The sequence below is a fragment of the Ictalurus punctatus genome, chromosome 8, assembly GCF_001660625.3.
Source record: "Ictalurus punctatus breed USDA103 chromosome 8, Coco_2.0, whole genome shotgun sequence".
NCBI lineage: Eukaryota > Metazoa > Chordata > Actinopteri > Siluriformes > Ictaluridae > Ictalurus > Ictalurus punctatus.
In genome coordinates this window covers 4,104,641-4,118,960 of record NC_030423.2, presented here as the reverse complement: position 1 = coordinate 4,118,960, position 14,320 = coordinate 4,104,641, and the positions used below count along the sequence as shown (strand labels likewise).

Below are 14,320 nucleotides of genomic sequence, written 5' to 3'. Positions count from 1 at the left end.
CAGGTAATAAATACATTTCTTGAAAACTGTATGTGTTCATTTAATGACAATTTCAAATTGTTAAATAATTGTGCAATATTATGAAGTAGACTTAATTATTAAATAATAATAACCCAACCCTCAAGTTTGACCTGTTTTGATCACAAAGAAAAAAATAGCATGAGAATTTTATGAAAACTTCTTTGAAACCAGCAAAAGCGGCTTACCTAAGACGCCGACCCGGAAGTTGAGCGTGATGACGATGACATTGCCGTAGCTGGCCAACACGCTGCCGTCGATCATGTTCCCTGTGCCCTCCATGTAGGAGCCTCCGTGAATGTAGACCATCACAGGTTTGGCACCGGTGTCTCGTATGTCTGCAAGAGTGGCCACGGTTAAACCTGCTCTCTCAGCCCTAACACACAGCAAAGAAAAGCTCAACACTCGACCCTCCCAGATACCAGCCACATGTACATGGCTGCCTGATCTACCTCTCATAACAAACTGATAATATATAGCAAAGAGATATGAACAGATGAAGTCATATGCAAGGTCAGAATTTAAGTGCTTGCTTTGTCGAGGCATACTGTAGCTGCCTCGGTGATGCGATGACGTTCAAATTTAACGCATGCTCTAGATCTTATTATAGCAAATCGCTGTAGTAGAAGAACATGGAGGTGCATGCCCCAGTAGGGGAGCAAAAAGATTTTCCCAGTCACGGAATAAGATGCGATTATCTGCTGCGGTGCTAGTGGTGGAAAAAAAGCAGTTTAGTCACACAGAATTCGTCCTGCCATTGATTCATCTTCATGTCTAGAAATTCAATAATTATTTCTGCATGTATCTAAGCATAGCATATAATGCACTAAAGGGACTGTTGAGCTTTTAATGAAATTCTATTGTAGCAGGGAAAAAATAAAAAAAAAAAGAACACAGGCAGCCATGGTTCAAAACAGCTGAAGGGCTGTGTTTTGACAGACATGATTCTCTCTTTGTCTCTCTCTTAGGTCTGGTTGTTGTTTGGCTCTGAGTGCTTGCAGAGAGCTACTGGGCTCATAGTCAAACAATTATATGGTATTTGTGGTTACCATGGCTACTGCAGACTGGAAATTCTAAATCCTCAATAAAAATGGCAAATTATAAAAACAGTATGCTTGCTTCGTCCTCCTGCAGATTAGCGGGCTCTTCATATTGCATTCAGGCCTATGAATAAAATGTCCTCTGTAGGTGCTGCTTTTTTTTTTTTTTTTTTTTTTTTTCCTTTTCACGAATTGCTTGTGCCTTGGGACTTGTGTGACTTATCTGGTATCTGAGAGAGCTGTGATAAGGCATGGGTTTAATACTGACAATTCTAGGCTAACATGTATCTCACACAAGAGAGACGATGCATGGAGTGAGGAAAATGAATGAAAAGATGGAAGATTTCCTGTACCGGTGAAGCATGGGACATTAAAACAATTGAAAGCAGTCAGAGAGCGAGAGAGAAAGAATAAATATGACGGAGAGAAGAGTGAAGAGAGAAAATCAAAGTACTGGGAGGAACAGGAAGAGTGATTAGTCATGTCAGTGTTATCAGAAGCCTCTTTTGTTGATTCACACCAAGCAGTTTTGAACTTGGAACTGTAACCATGAAAACACCTGACTAGTTCAAAACTGGATACTTTTGTTCTTCCAGTACCTGATCTTCTCAACTAATTATTACAAAAATCCTGAGATAGCAGTAAAACAAGGCACATCTGCAGCATGTCGCTGCATTTCCAAAAAAAGTATGCACTGAAAAAGAAGAAAGGCACAGTGAAAAGTTGAATACAAAGTAGACACAGTTCTATTTCATGTATTCATTATTTGGAATAAAAGAAGAAGAAAATGTGAACCTTGAATGGGATATAATCTCCAGGGTCAGCTTCATAAATGTGGAGTAATGTTTGATATGAGGATGAGGGGACCCATTATACAGCTGATGACACACAAACACACATGCTCACACTCACACACACACTCCCACACATGTGCTAGACGCTCTGTACCTCTCAAGGCAGAACACATCAACAAAAACTTAAATTCATCTGTGAGTACATTTGGAAAACTGCATACTTTGACGTTAATAAAGAACTTGCATGATTCTGAAGACCCTTCAACATAGATGATACTATGTCCCCGATATCGCACTTTGCCATCCGGTGATTAGTGAATCCACGAGTGGTGTCAAGTCATCCTTGAGCCCGCAACTCTGTCACTCAGCCTGTTCTCCAGCCCCCATCAATCTCACCGGGCCACTTTGCATGGTGTCAGCAGTGTCACGCTGTAGGAGCCGAATGGCACGGTATGAGCAATGAGTGCCACTCACAACGGGTGATCTGGTCGACAAGAGTCGATTTTGACGGAACGCATGCAGTTACCGTCAATGCGAATTACGTCACACGTGACGCAGATTACAACTCCATGACGGTTCATGATCACAACATTGCACTGCTCAATCCATTTGCATGGCACGATATTGAGAAAAAATGACCTGTAACGAGCTTTTAAATCACTACAGCAATGCCTGTACTGTACATGTAGCTTTTTTTTTTCTTTGCGTATTAATTTTGTCTTGACATTGCGGCCCCTGAACCAGATGGGAGAAAGTGACCTTTGAAGAAGACGGATTCTTTGGGCTGCGGCCATGGCGTTTGTGCATGAAATATAATGTTGCTAAGCACACAGGCAGGTGGTTTGATGTGCTCTTTTGAAGCTTGGCCTTTAGTAGCAGAAGGGAAGCTGGAAAGAGAGGGTGAAAGGAAAAGAGGGAGGGAAAGAAAGATACGTAGTAGAAACAGCCTCTTCACACACCCAATGCACTCTCTTACAGATTCAATATTAAAATCACACCACAACACATCTGTACTGCCAAAATATCACCTTAGAACCAAATAAACTGTTTGCATCACTGGTGGATAATAAGTATGTACCTCCTGGAGGAAATATCTTTCCAGAGATTTAACATAATAGCCCAATAAGCCCTTTCAAATCTCTACATTTGAGCCATGAAGGCTAGCGTTGATCTTTCCTCTCATGAGATCAGGAAATGCACATACTGTAAACTGGCTCATTGTCTTTTGAAACCACGCTGACTGACAGCTGGAAGTCAATAGAATCAATCCTAATAGCTAGACAGGCATTCTTTGTCCTCATTAGGGTGCATGACTCACTGAGCCAAACAGTTGCAGATCCATTTCCATAAAATGGGAGAGGCCAGGCAAAGGTGCATGCCTCCGACTAACAGGTCCACCATTCATCATCCACGTTTCCTCATTCGCTTGCTGTGATTTAGAACCTCCACCGTTCCTAAATATGCCTCAACTACGACAGGGATGACACAGAGCACCCTAGCGCTAGCTTGATTTCCGCAGGGCCTACCGGAATAACAAATTCCCTGGGTTGCAGCAGACTTCAGTGACTGTTAAGAGCTCTAAGTGGATGAGGGGCCACCCGAAACAGGTTTGCGATGCTTTTTTCAGTCTGCCAAATGAGCAGAAGATGGAGCGCCTGCTGAATCAAGATGACAACGCCTGGCTAAGTAGACTGCAAGATGGTGGGTGCTGTCTGCTCAAGTACACAGACATTACATAAAACAGAGGCAGATACAGGGGCTGAAGTGTATGTAATATACAGTGGCCTATATTCCTTCAGAACTTCCTAGCTAATGAAAGGCCAAGTGCAGGATTGTCCACTACAGCAGAGCTTCCTGCTGTCCCCGTTTATATTGAATACTCGCTAATAGTTTTCCAGCTGTATCACTATAAGATGGGTTATACACCAATGTTAAGTAGGACGTCTGTGTCTGTTCATACCCGAGAGAAGAATCTAAAACAGTTCCTCACAGTTCCGTCTGCTTCGGAGAAAAACTCATACAGCGCCTGAAGAAAATCATTTCTTCGTGCTATTAAAGCATCAAAACAGATTTGTTGCCTTTCTCTATTAAATGATCACTTTTAGAGGAGCTAACAATAAAAGTAGTATGCCTATATTCAATTACTTTAAAGGAGATAATAAAATCCGGCAACAAAATAAACAAGGCACATAATCACTCCAAGCACATTAATGTCACCGGCGCTCGGGTTCAGGCACGTGTTTTATTTTCATCTTATTTATTAGCAGCCATGTTTACACATGATTTTCCCTCTGGTCCTATCTGCAGGGACAATTGTAAAGAGATAACATTACGAGTTAGGCATTAAATACAGGCCAATTGGCTTGCTATGTAAAAAATGGGATAGAAGAAGCACACCTAAAGCACCTATATTCAACCCCAGCAGCGTATCCATGCCTTGCTTTCGCATCCTACTGCTCTGGCAGTGAAATTGGCCTCAAGGCCAGGTGGTAAAGCATCTGGCAGGACACTTTGCCATTTGAGCACACCACTAGACTATCCTTGGCCAAGTGGATTTTCACAGAGGGCAGCCTCAGGCGCCAAATCTTTGCACAAGGCAGCAATGGAATTGTCTGGTCAGACCCATTGTAAATCTAATGCAAGCACTTTGGACCAACCTGACTTTGGGGAATCTGTTACTTCCCCAGATACGGAATGCTGAGACATGCTTCAGTACAGTACATGACTTGTGCCTCAGTGTTTGCCAGAGACAAGCTGATTCTGTACCTATTAACACCATAGCTAATCCTCCTAACCATGCTACTTTAAAAAGTCTTTTTCAGTCATGCACGTGAATACTCCAAAAGAAAATCTTTGGCTGCTGACGCTGAAAAAGCACAGGGCCGAGACTGACAAGCCATGCTAAAAAAATCAACAAGACACAGCAAGGGGTGCTTACACGGAGGACTCAAAACCCATGTTCAATACACTATAGCAGCCTAGCGCCAAGCATATAACTCACCTGAGTAATCCGGAAAGAAGGGCAGATGAGCAACAGAACAGCAGTGACTGGGTTTGCAAATAGATTCTGGAGTTTAAGCCGTTTGCGGTGGCATGGAAAGAATACTTCCCCTTTTCTAATCTTTCCAGATATCCATCCTGAGCTCCGAATATCCGAAGATAAATGCTGAAATTGAACAATGCCATTGCTGAGCAGCAACGTTTCTCTTTTTTCCCATTCTTTCTCTGCTCTTAATCCTCTCTGCAACTCTTCATCCTCCATCTTTTCCAGTTAAATGCATTCACCTCACTCTTAAAAGTCAGCTATGATATTATGCCTTAACAGTCACACTGGCAAATATTTAGTGTAGTACAGATAACTGCACTACACCATGGTTGAATAAAACCAAGTAAATTACCATGACTAGTCTCACCTAAAGCCTTCCTTTTTTTATTGTGCCTGGCATATCTGCAGTATGACATGTCTCATATACTGACATTTATTAATCTAAATGGTCTTAAAGAGACTATATAAATACAATGGTAAATATATACATATAAAGCAAGCAACATGCACTATCTGATCTGACTCATTAATCATTCCGATCCTGCTGTATAGCACATCACCTCAGAGCACATGTGAAGGCATTTCAAGTTACAGCGACAGCATGATACGCTTAACTCCACAACGCACAATACAAATTCAACATATTTGCACTTTGACCTCGTCCTACGTTTAAAAGAACTCCCTAATGTTAAGCATTAGCGTGAGAACGAGAAGAATTCAAAAAGACCCATCATACATGAATTTGTATGTAATGCTTTCAGAGCGATGCCAACTCGATAAACAACAAATGATTCACGATGTAATTACAGCTGGCCAGCTATTTCTGCCCCTATTCCCTATTACATCAGCGACCCTTTCCTATCAGAAGAATAATCACATCAGAGAGCGTGTTGCTAGTTTGACCCATTTATAATTATATCTGGCCATCAGTCATGCAGCTGGTCGTCTTTTCTGACCTAGTTTCCATGTAGCAAATTCTTACCAAGTTAAATAGTGCTGTTCATTAAAAGCTGCCTTTCTTTTCCCTTGTAGTAAAATAACAAAGCATGTCTAAGTAAATGTAGGAGAAAAAAAAGAAGAAAAAAACAATTAGAAAATATCAAATCACTTGATTTGAAGTTAATGTTTTCTACAGTTATCTTTTAAATTGTTAGAGATTTGTTTTCTCTGTTAATTAAATTTTTTATGTACTGTATTTTTATTTCATTTTTTTTTTATAATGCAACATTTTTTTTTCTTTAGCTGTCAGCAAGCCTACAGTACATACAGTAACATGATACGCACCATGTTTTGTACGAATGTTTCATGATATTATATAATATTTTCATTATATGCAACATGATATACAGTAATGGGGGGGGTACACTCTCCTTCAATTCTATGTTTTCATTTATCAGGGCCTAACAGTTCTACCGACAGTTCTACCGACTTCTATAAACTAACAAATATCCTAATAAATACCCCCCCCCCCCCCCCCCCCCCACCAACAGATTTCAATATGTAGTTGTTATTTTCCCCTTAAAAGTACACCCTCCCTAATTCCACAATCATTAAGAGAGTAATTACCAGCCAGGTGTTATTAATGAATCATTAAGAAGTGTGACTACCTCTATAAAAGCAGAACCTTTGGCAGTTTGGTGTTCCGGAGCCCCCATGCCAAGAAGAAAGGACATCAGCCATTACCTCAGTGAATCAACTGTTGCTGCTCATCAATCTGGGAAAGGTTAGAATGTCCAGCGCCAAACAATTTGAAATGAACCATTCTACAGTGGTTCATGGTTCTATATAGAACCGGAGAGCCTTCAAGTCAGTTGTTCAGACTGTTTAATGCTCAGCGATATAAAGAAAAACCCAAGAGCCACATCATGTGACCTACAGGCTTCTGTAAGCACATTAAATGTTTATGTTCAGTACAGCAGTATCAGGAAAATACGGAACAAGTATAGATTTCACAGAAGGATAGCTAGAGAAAAGCAATATAGAGCATGACTTAGATTTGCAAAATTGCACCTGAACAAACCACACAAGTTCTTTGGATTGATGAGACCAAGGTGGAGATGTTTGATCATCATGCATAGCACCATGTTTGGCGAAAACCCAACACAGCGTATCAACCCCATTGAGATGCCGTGGCAGGCTCTTAGGACAGCTGTGCATAAACAAATGCCCTCGAACATCAATGAACTGAATCGATGCTATAAAGAAGAGTGGGCCAATATTTCTACAAAACGATGTGAGAGACTGATAAACTCCTACAATAAACATTTACATGGAGTTATTGTTGCTAAAGGTGGCTCAACTGAATTACAAGGTGTACTTATTTTTTCCTCCCTGCTTTTTGAACACTGGGTTAAAAAAAAGACAAAATATTGAAATCTGTTGTGCTTTTTTTTGCTGTCAGCTGAGGTTATTTGTTAATTTCTAGAAGTTAATGAGAACCACATGGTTGTTATTTATGCCCTGATAAATGAAAACATAGAATTGAAGAAGGGTGCACTTTCTTTGTCTCATGATTTTCAACTGTCCAGTTTTGGTGAGCCTGCACACACATGCCTCAGTTTCCTGTAACTGCACGATTTTATGCATCACACTGCTGCCACGTGATTGGTTGATTGGATAATTGCTTGAATAATCAGGTGTTCCTAATAAAGTTGTCAATAAGTGTATATAATAACACAAAATGGATATTGAATCAATGAAATTTCAAAATCAGAGCACGATCAGGATGTAAGCTAAAACCAATATTACAATATTCTGTCTCCAATAAAACCTCATTTTTTTACAAACTGAGTTATCCTTTATAAATGTTTTCTTCTACTTCATACTAGCAAGCAGCAAACACGCTGGTAACCTCTTTCACTGCAGTGTATTCATCTTCTGACACATTCTATATGGCTTTTCGGTATAAATACACTTCCTTTTGAGTTGTATCAGTTATCTCCTGGTTTAGAAAATTCTTTTGAGGACAAACTCAGAGAAACCCAAAACCCCATTCATTCACATTCACTCTCACTGTGTTGATGCTTTGGGTCATGATAATGAGGAAAATACAAATAGATACCAAAAGGTTTCATTCAAATACTGTGGAGGGGGAGGGAGAGGGGAGGAGGAGGGGGGGGGGGGTAAAGAAAACCCCAAACAAATTCAAAAACATGCTACTGACTTCATCACCAAAAAGAATACCTTCATCTTCCTCGCCGTCATTATCTGCTAAATCTTCACCCTGTTTTTTAGCATGGGCCCCTATAAATAAATCAGGAAAAGACACAAAGACGCACAACACAATTCACAATAGCACAACCATCAAGGCAGAAATGGATATTTTGAAACCTGTCACAAGTGTAAGATGACATTGTATCAGCTCTCATTACATTCAAATAGACTGTAATGCTTTTGAATATTGATATAGTTTTTACATACGTTTAAGACAAATATACATGGCAATTTCAAATAAATACACACATAAGTCATATTTAATTGGACAAACCTAATGAGAGGTTAAAAACCATTCTTGAAGGAAAAATCCACCCTGAAGGACTTCTTCCCAATTAATATGAGCTATTCAAAAGCGTCTAAGATTTAGTAATGAAGTTTACTTTTTTAAATTGAAATTTCTTTCCTCAACATCTCACATCTGTTTTCGCTTTGGTTAACGGTTCCCTACATTATCCACAATGCGGTTTGACTACCTGCTGATAGAAATGGCAGTGAGATTCAGCCTTAATCTACTGTATACCTAAGGAGAATGATACAGCGGTGCTTTAGTCCTTTAATATATCTAGCTCTCTCACCTCCTCATCTGTACATTCTGCTCACAGAGATCAGCTTCCAAAGCTTCAACTTTCATGCTAATACCACCGTCAATGCCGTCGTGCTCATTGATCTCTAACTAGCTGAGCCGAGTTTCTGCCCTATACCTGCACTGCATTATGGAACGTCTCCACTACTTCAACATTGGATTTTACCTTAATAAAAAAAAGCTTTTGCTCTTTTGTTTTTCGGAGATAACAGCGAAACCTGATAGTTATCCCTTATGTCTGAGATTTTCTCCTATTGAACGCAATTGCAACGGTGCTAGCAATGTCAAGCTGTGATATCAGCCTACAACCGCTAGCTTCTCACAGGAATAACGAAAATACAGCACCAACCGTCAAATTAGCAAAATATACAACACAAAATATTTCAGTATGAACATATTTAAATGTGTTTCAGGGTGGAGTGTTCCTTTTAAGAGCAGATTTTAAGGAAGCAACTCAATGACATTTTTTAAGGTGAATACTTCTTATTAGGTTTGTCAATTACACAGTGAATTTAATATGCTATAATCAGTATGCATAGTTACATTTAAAACAGTTATAAATATAACCAGCAAAAATATGATAACTGAATCATTATGAATTAATCGACTTTTCCATCATGCTTATTCTACTTGCAGAAACATGTCAAATATTAAGAGATTTGGCACAGGGCTGAATAAAAATGTGACCACAATAAAAACCACAACGTTTAAAAAATACAAAAGTAAATATACCGTCATCTTTTATAAAAAAAAAAAAATATAAATCCCTCAAGAACATGTGAAACTCCTTCAATAGGTAGGTGTTATATATATATATATATATATATATATATATATATATATATATATATATATATATATATATATATACACAGTGCATCCAGAAAGAATTCACAGCGCTTCACTTTTTCCACATTTTGTTATGTTACAGTCTTATTACAAAATGGATTAAATTCTTTATTTTCCTCAAAATTCTACAAACAATACCCCATAAGGACGTCGTGAAAGAAGTTTGTTTGAAATCTTTGCAAATTAATTAAAAATAAAAAAACAAAAAAAGCACATGTACATGAGTACTCACAGCCTTTCCCATGACACTCAAAATTGAGCTCAGGTGCATCCTGTTTCCACTGATCATCCTTGAGATGTTTCTACAACTTGATTGGAATACAGCTGTGATAAATTCAGTTGATTGGACATGAATTGGAAAGGCACACACCTGTCTGTATAAGGTCCCGCAGTTAACAATGCATGTCAGAGCACAAACCAATCCATGAAGTCTAAGGAATTGTCTGTAGACCTCTGAGACAGGATTGTATCGAGGCACAGACCTGGGGAAGGGTACAGAAACATTTCTGCAGCATTGAAGGTCCCGATGAGCACAGTGGCCTCGATCAATCGTAAATGGAGGAAGTTTGTAACCACCAGGACTCTTCCTAGAGCTGGCTGCCCGGCCAAACTGAGCGATCGGGGGAGAAGGGCCTTAGTCAGGGAGGTGACCAAAACCCCGATGGTCACTCTGACCTCCAGCGTGTCTCTGTGGAGAGAGGAGAACCTTCCAGAAGAACAACCATCTCTGCAGCACTCCACCAATCAGGCCTGTATGGTAGAGTGCCCAGACGGAAGCCACTTCTCAGTAAAAGGCACATGACAGCCCGGCCTAGAGTTTGCCAAAAGACACCTGAAGGACTCTCAGACCAAGACCAAGACAAAGATTGAACTCTTTGGCCTGAATGGCAAGCGTAATGTCTGGAGGAAACCAGACACCAGTCATCACCTGGCCAATACCATCCCTACAGTGAAGCATGGTGGTGGCAGCAACATGCTGTGGGGATGTTTTTCAGCGGCAGGAACTGGGAGACTAGTCAGGATCGACGGAAAGATGAACGCAGCAGTGTACAGAGACATCCTTGATGAAAACCTGCTCCAGAGCGCTCTGGACCTCAGACTGGGGCGAAGGTTTATCTTCCAACAGGACAACGACCCTAAACACACAGCCAAGATAACAAAGGAGTGGCTACAGGACAACTCTGTGAATGTCCTTGAGTGGCCCAGCCAGAGCCCAGACTTGAACCCGATTGAACATCTCTGGAGAGATCTGAAAATGGCTGTGCACCGACGCTCCCCATCCAACCTGATGGGGCTTGAGAGATCCAAGCTTGTAGCATCATACTCAAAAAGACTTGAGGCTGTAATTGGTGCCAAAGGTGCTTCAACAAAGTATTGAGCAAAGGCTGTGAATACTTATGTACATGTGCTTTTTTTGTTATTAATTTTTAATACATTTGCAAAGATTTCAAACAAACTTCTTTCACGTTGTCATTATGGGGTATTGTTTGTAGAATTTTGTGGAAAATAAAGAATTTAATACATTTTGGAATAAGGCTATATCATAACAAAATGTGGAAAAAGTGAAGCGCTGTAAATTCTTTCCGGATGCACTGTGTATATATATATATATATATATATATATATATATATATATATATATATATATTCAACTTTGACTTAGCCTTGAGTACAACAAGAACGTCTATGATTGATTTACACAGTGTTAGAAAATGTTCTAACCTACCTACTGATGGAGTTCTGCACGGCATAGTATCTATACAGAGAGTTCTAGATAATCAGGTAATCATAAAAAATTCAAACAGTATCTATTGAGAGAGCTATAAATGGCCCAGTATCTACAAAGAAAGCAATAGAGTACACGAGTACAATAACCCTTACATTTTTAACCTATAGATTTTCTCTGCATGGAATTATGTTCTGTTCACATAAATAAGAAAAAGAAAAGAGAACAGATTTTCGAAGGATGTAGCTTTAAATGTGTCATTTATTTATTTATTTATTTTTTTATTTTTTCAGTTGAATCTGAACTACTCCATTACAGTCCCATTTACAAGCACTCATCATAGTCTGTTTATAATTATGTCCTGCAATTATAACCTCTCGTCATGATGAACGAAGATGTCAGCCAATTATATCACATATTATGACTCACTCTGCTGGTTTACCAACAGCATCAACATGTTTGCTCAGTAGCTCATTAATAGAAGTTCGAGAATTTCTCAGTCGATCGGTTGCTTTGGTATGCAAGTCAGAGAAGCCAACCCTCATCTATAGACAACAACCTATAGCATCTCAGAATAATGAGGATATGAGAAGGATCAAGACTGAACAATCAAGTCAAATGTTAGAGAAACTTTGTTGTTGTTGTTGTTGTTTTGCATCAATTCCATTTTACTACAAACATTAATTTCCTTCACAGTACAAATGAAAAAGTATTTAAATAACACCAAGGAAAACATGTTTTACTGAAGAAGAAAAAAAAAAATCCGGTGATTAATATATTTCCGAGTAGAGTAATTGCATATGTATATTCTGTTGCTAGACTATAAAACAAACTATAAAATATTCATTATATTATAGCTTTACAGGTATTGCTTCATAAAATGTAAATAGGTCTCATTTATCATATGGCATTAGTCTGTTGGTAAATTACACTTCAAATTTACAGTGTATGTACATCCATCCATATATATATATATATATATATATATATATATATATATATATATATATATATATATAGATGGATGGATGTGTACATACACATGCATACATACATACTATATATATATATATATATATATATATATATATATATATATATATATATATATATATATATATATATATATATATATATATATATATGCCTGCAACTTGTACGAATATGCATACTCTGAACGAGCAACATGAAGCTTTTTGTTTTTGACATATTATTTTTTTCTGTTTTTGAAATCCTTTTTTCTGTAATGAAATTTATGTCATTCCTTTGTTGCTTACCATGGCTTCTAAAAACAGCTTGTCATTTTGTATGAATGCCTCTGAGCGAGTACATGCTGAAGTTTGAGTGTGTGTGTGTGTTTGTGTGTGTGTGTGTGTGTGTGTGTGTGAAGGCCACTGCATACAGGCTGCGGGGAAAAAAAAAATCACTCTCAAAATGAAAATGTGTCAAACCTGTGTGATGAATTAAAAATCTGGCTGAAATCACGTGATCGTTAGCTAAAAAAGTGTGCTATTAAGTAAACACATTCGCACCCCAGAGTGTATGCACTTTCCTCTATGTGTTAAATGAATAAAACATGTGTTTTGGTGTGCAAAGGCCTTCAGACTTTGCCACAGCAGAGCCACAAAAGAGTGTTGAGGTGTGTACAGTACCCTCCACTAATACTGGCACCCTTGGTAAATATGAACAAAGAAGGCTGTGAAAAATTTTCTTTATTGTTTAATCTTTTGATCTTTTGTTTAAAAAAAAAAAAAATCACAAAAATACTCTGTTCTCATGGATATTAAACAATTGCAAACAAAACACAGGTTTATTAAAAAAAAAATCTGTTAAATATAGATGTGCAACAATTATTGGCACCCTTTTTAGTCAATACTTTTTGCTACCTCCCCAAGATAACAGCTCTGAGTCTTCTCCTATAATGCCTGATGAGGTTGGAGAATACATGGCGAGGGATGAGAGAGCGTTCCTCCATACAGAATCTCTCCAGATCCTTCACATTTCGAGGTCCACGCTGGGGGACTCTCCTCTTCAGTTCACCACACAGGTTTTCTATGGGGTTCAGGTCAGGGGACTGGGATGGTCATGGCAGGACCTTGATTTTGTGGTCAGTAAACCATTTTTGTGTTGATTTTAATGTTTGTTTTGGATCATTGACCTGCTGGAAGATCCAACCACGGCCCATTTGAAGCTTTCTGGCAGAGGCAGTCAGGTTTTCATTTAATTTTGTTGATATTTAATAGAGTCCATGATGCCATGTATCCTAACAAAATGTCCAGATCCTCTGGCAGTAAAACAGCCCCAAAACATTAAAGATCCACCTCCATATTTAACCGTGGGCATGAGGTACTTTTCCATATGGCTACCTCTCTGTGTACCAAAACCACCTCTGGTGTTTATTACCAAAAAGCTCGATTTTGGTTTCATCTGACCATCGAACCCGATCCCATTTGAAGTTCCAGTAGTGTCTGCACACTGAAGACGCTCGAGTTTGTATTTGGAGGAGAGTAGAGGTATTTTTCTTGAAACTCTTCCAAACAGCTTGTGGTGATGGAGGTGACTTCGGATTGTAGTTTTGGAGAATTTCTGACCCCAAGACACGACTAACTTCTGCAAATCTCCAGCTGTGATCCTTGGAGATTTTTTTGCCACTCAAACCATCCTCTTCACAGTGTGTTGAGATGATATAGACACACGTCCTCTTCTTAATTATTGCCCTGATGGTGGAAACGGGCATTTTAAATGCGTTTGCTATTTTCTTATAGCCACTTCCCATTTTGTGAAACTCAACAACCTTTTCCCGCACATCACAGCTATATTCCTTGGTCTTATCCATTGTTCTGAATGACTAAGGGAATTTGACCCGCGCGTTACCTCATATTATACCCCTGCGAAACAGGAAGTCATGGTTGAACAATTTCCTGTTCCTTCTCACCGAGGTGTACTAAAAAAAAAATTTAAATCAGCGGGAATATACTTCAAATGTTTCTCATAGGAATTCATGGGGTGGCAATAATTGTTCCACAGCTATATTTAACAAAGATATTT

General features: G+C 38.8%; 1 protein-coding gene across 2 annotated transcripts in view; it reads right to left on the bottom strand.

The window, feature by feature from the left end:
* nlgn3a (neuroligin 3a) overlaps positions 1-14,320 on the bottom strand; it is a 167,960-nt gene that overhangs the window by 98,392 nt on the left and 55,248 nt on the right. The window contains exons 4-5 of one of the 2 annotated variants that reach the window (XM_047157069.2): positions 8,082-8,141; positions 207-356 (exon numbers count right to left, since the gene is read on the bottom strand). In XM_047157069.2, the coding sequence (XP_047013025.1) occupies positions 207-356; positions 8,082-8,141 (210 nt within the window). The remainder of the gene's footprint in view (positions 1-206; positions 357-8,081; positions 8,142-14,320) is intronic. The other variant, XM_017475248.3, reaches the window with a different exon arrangement.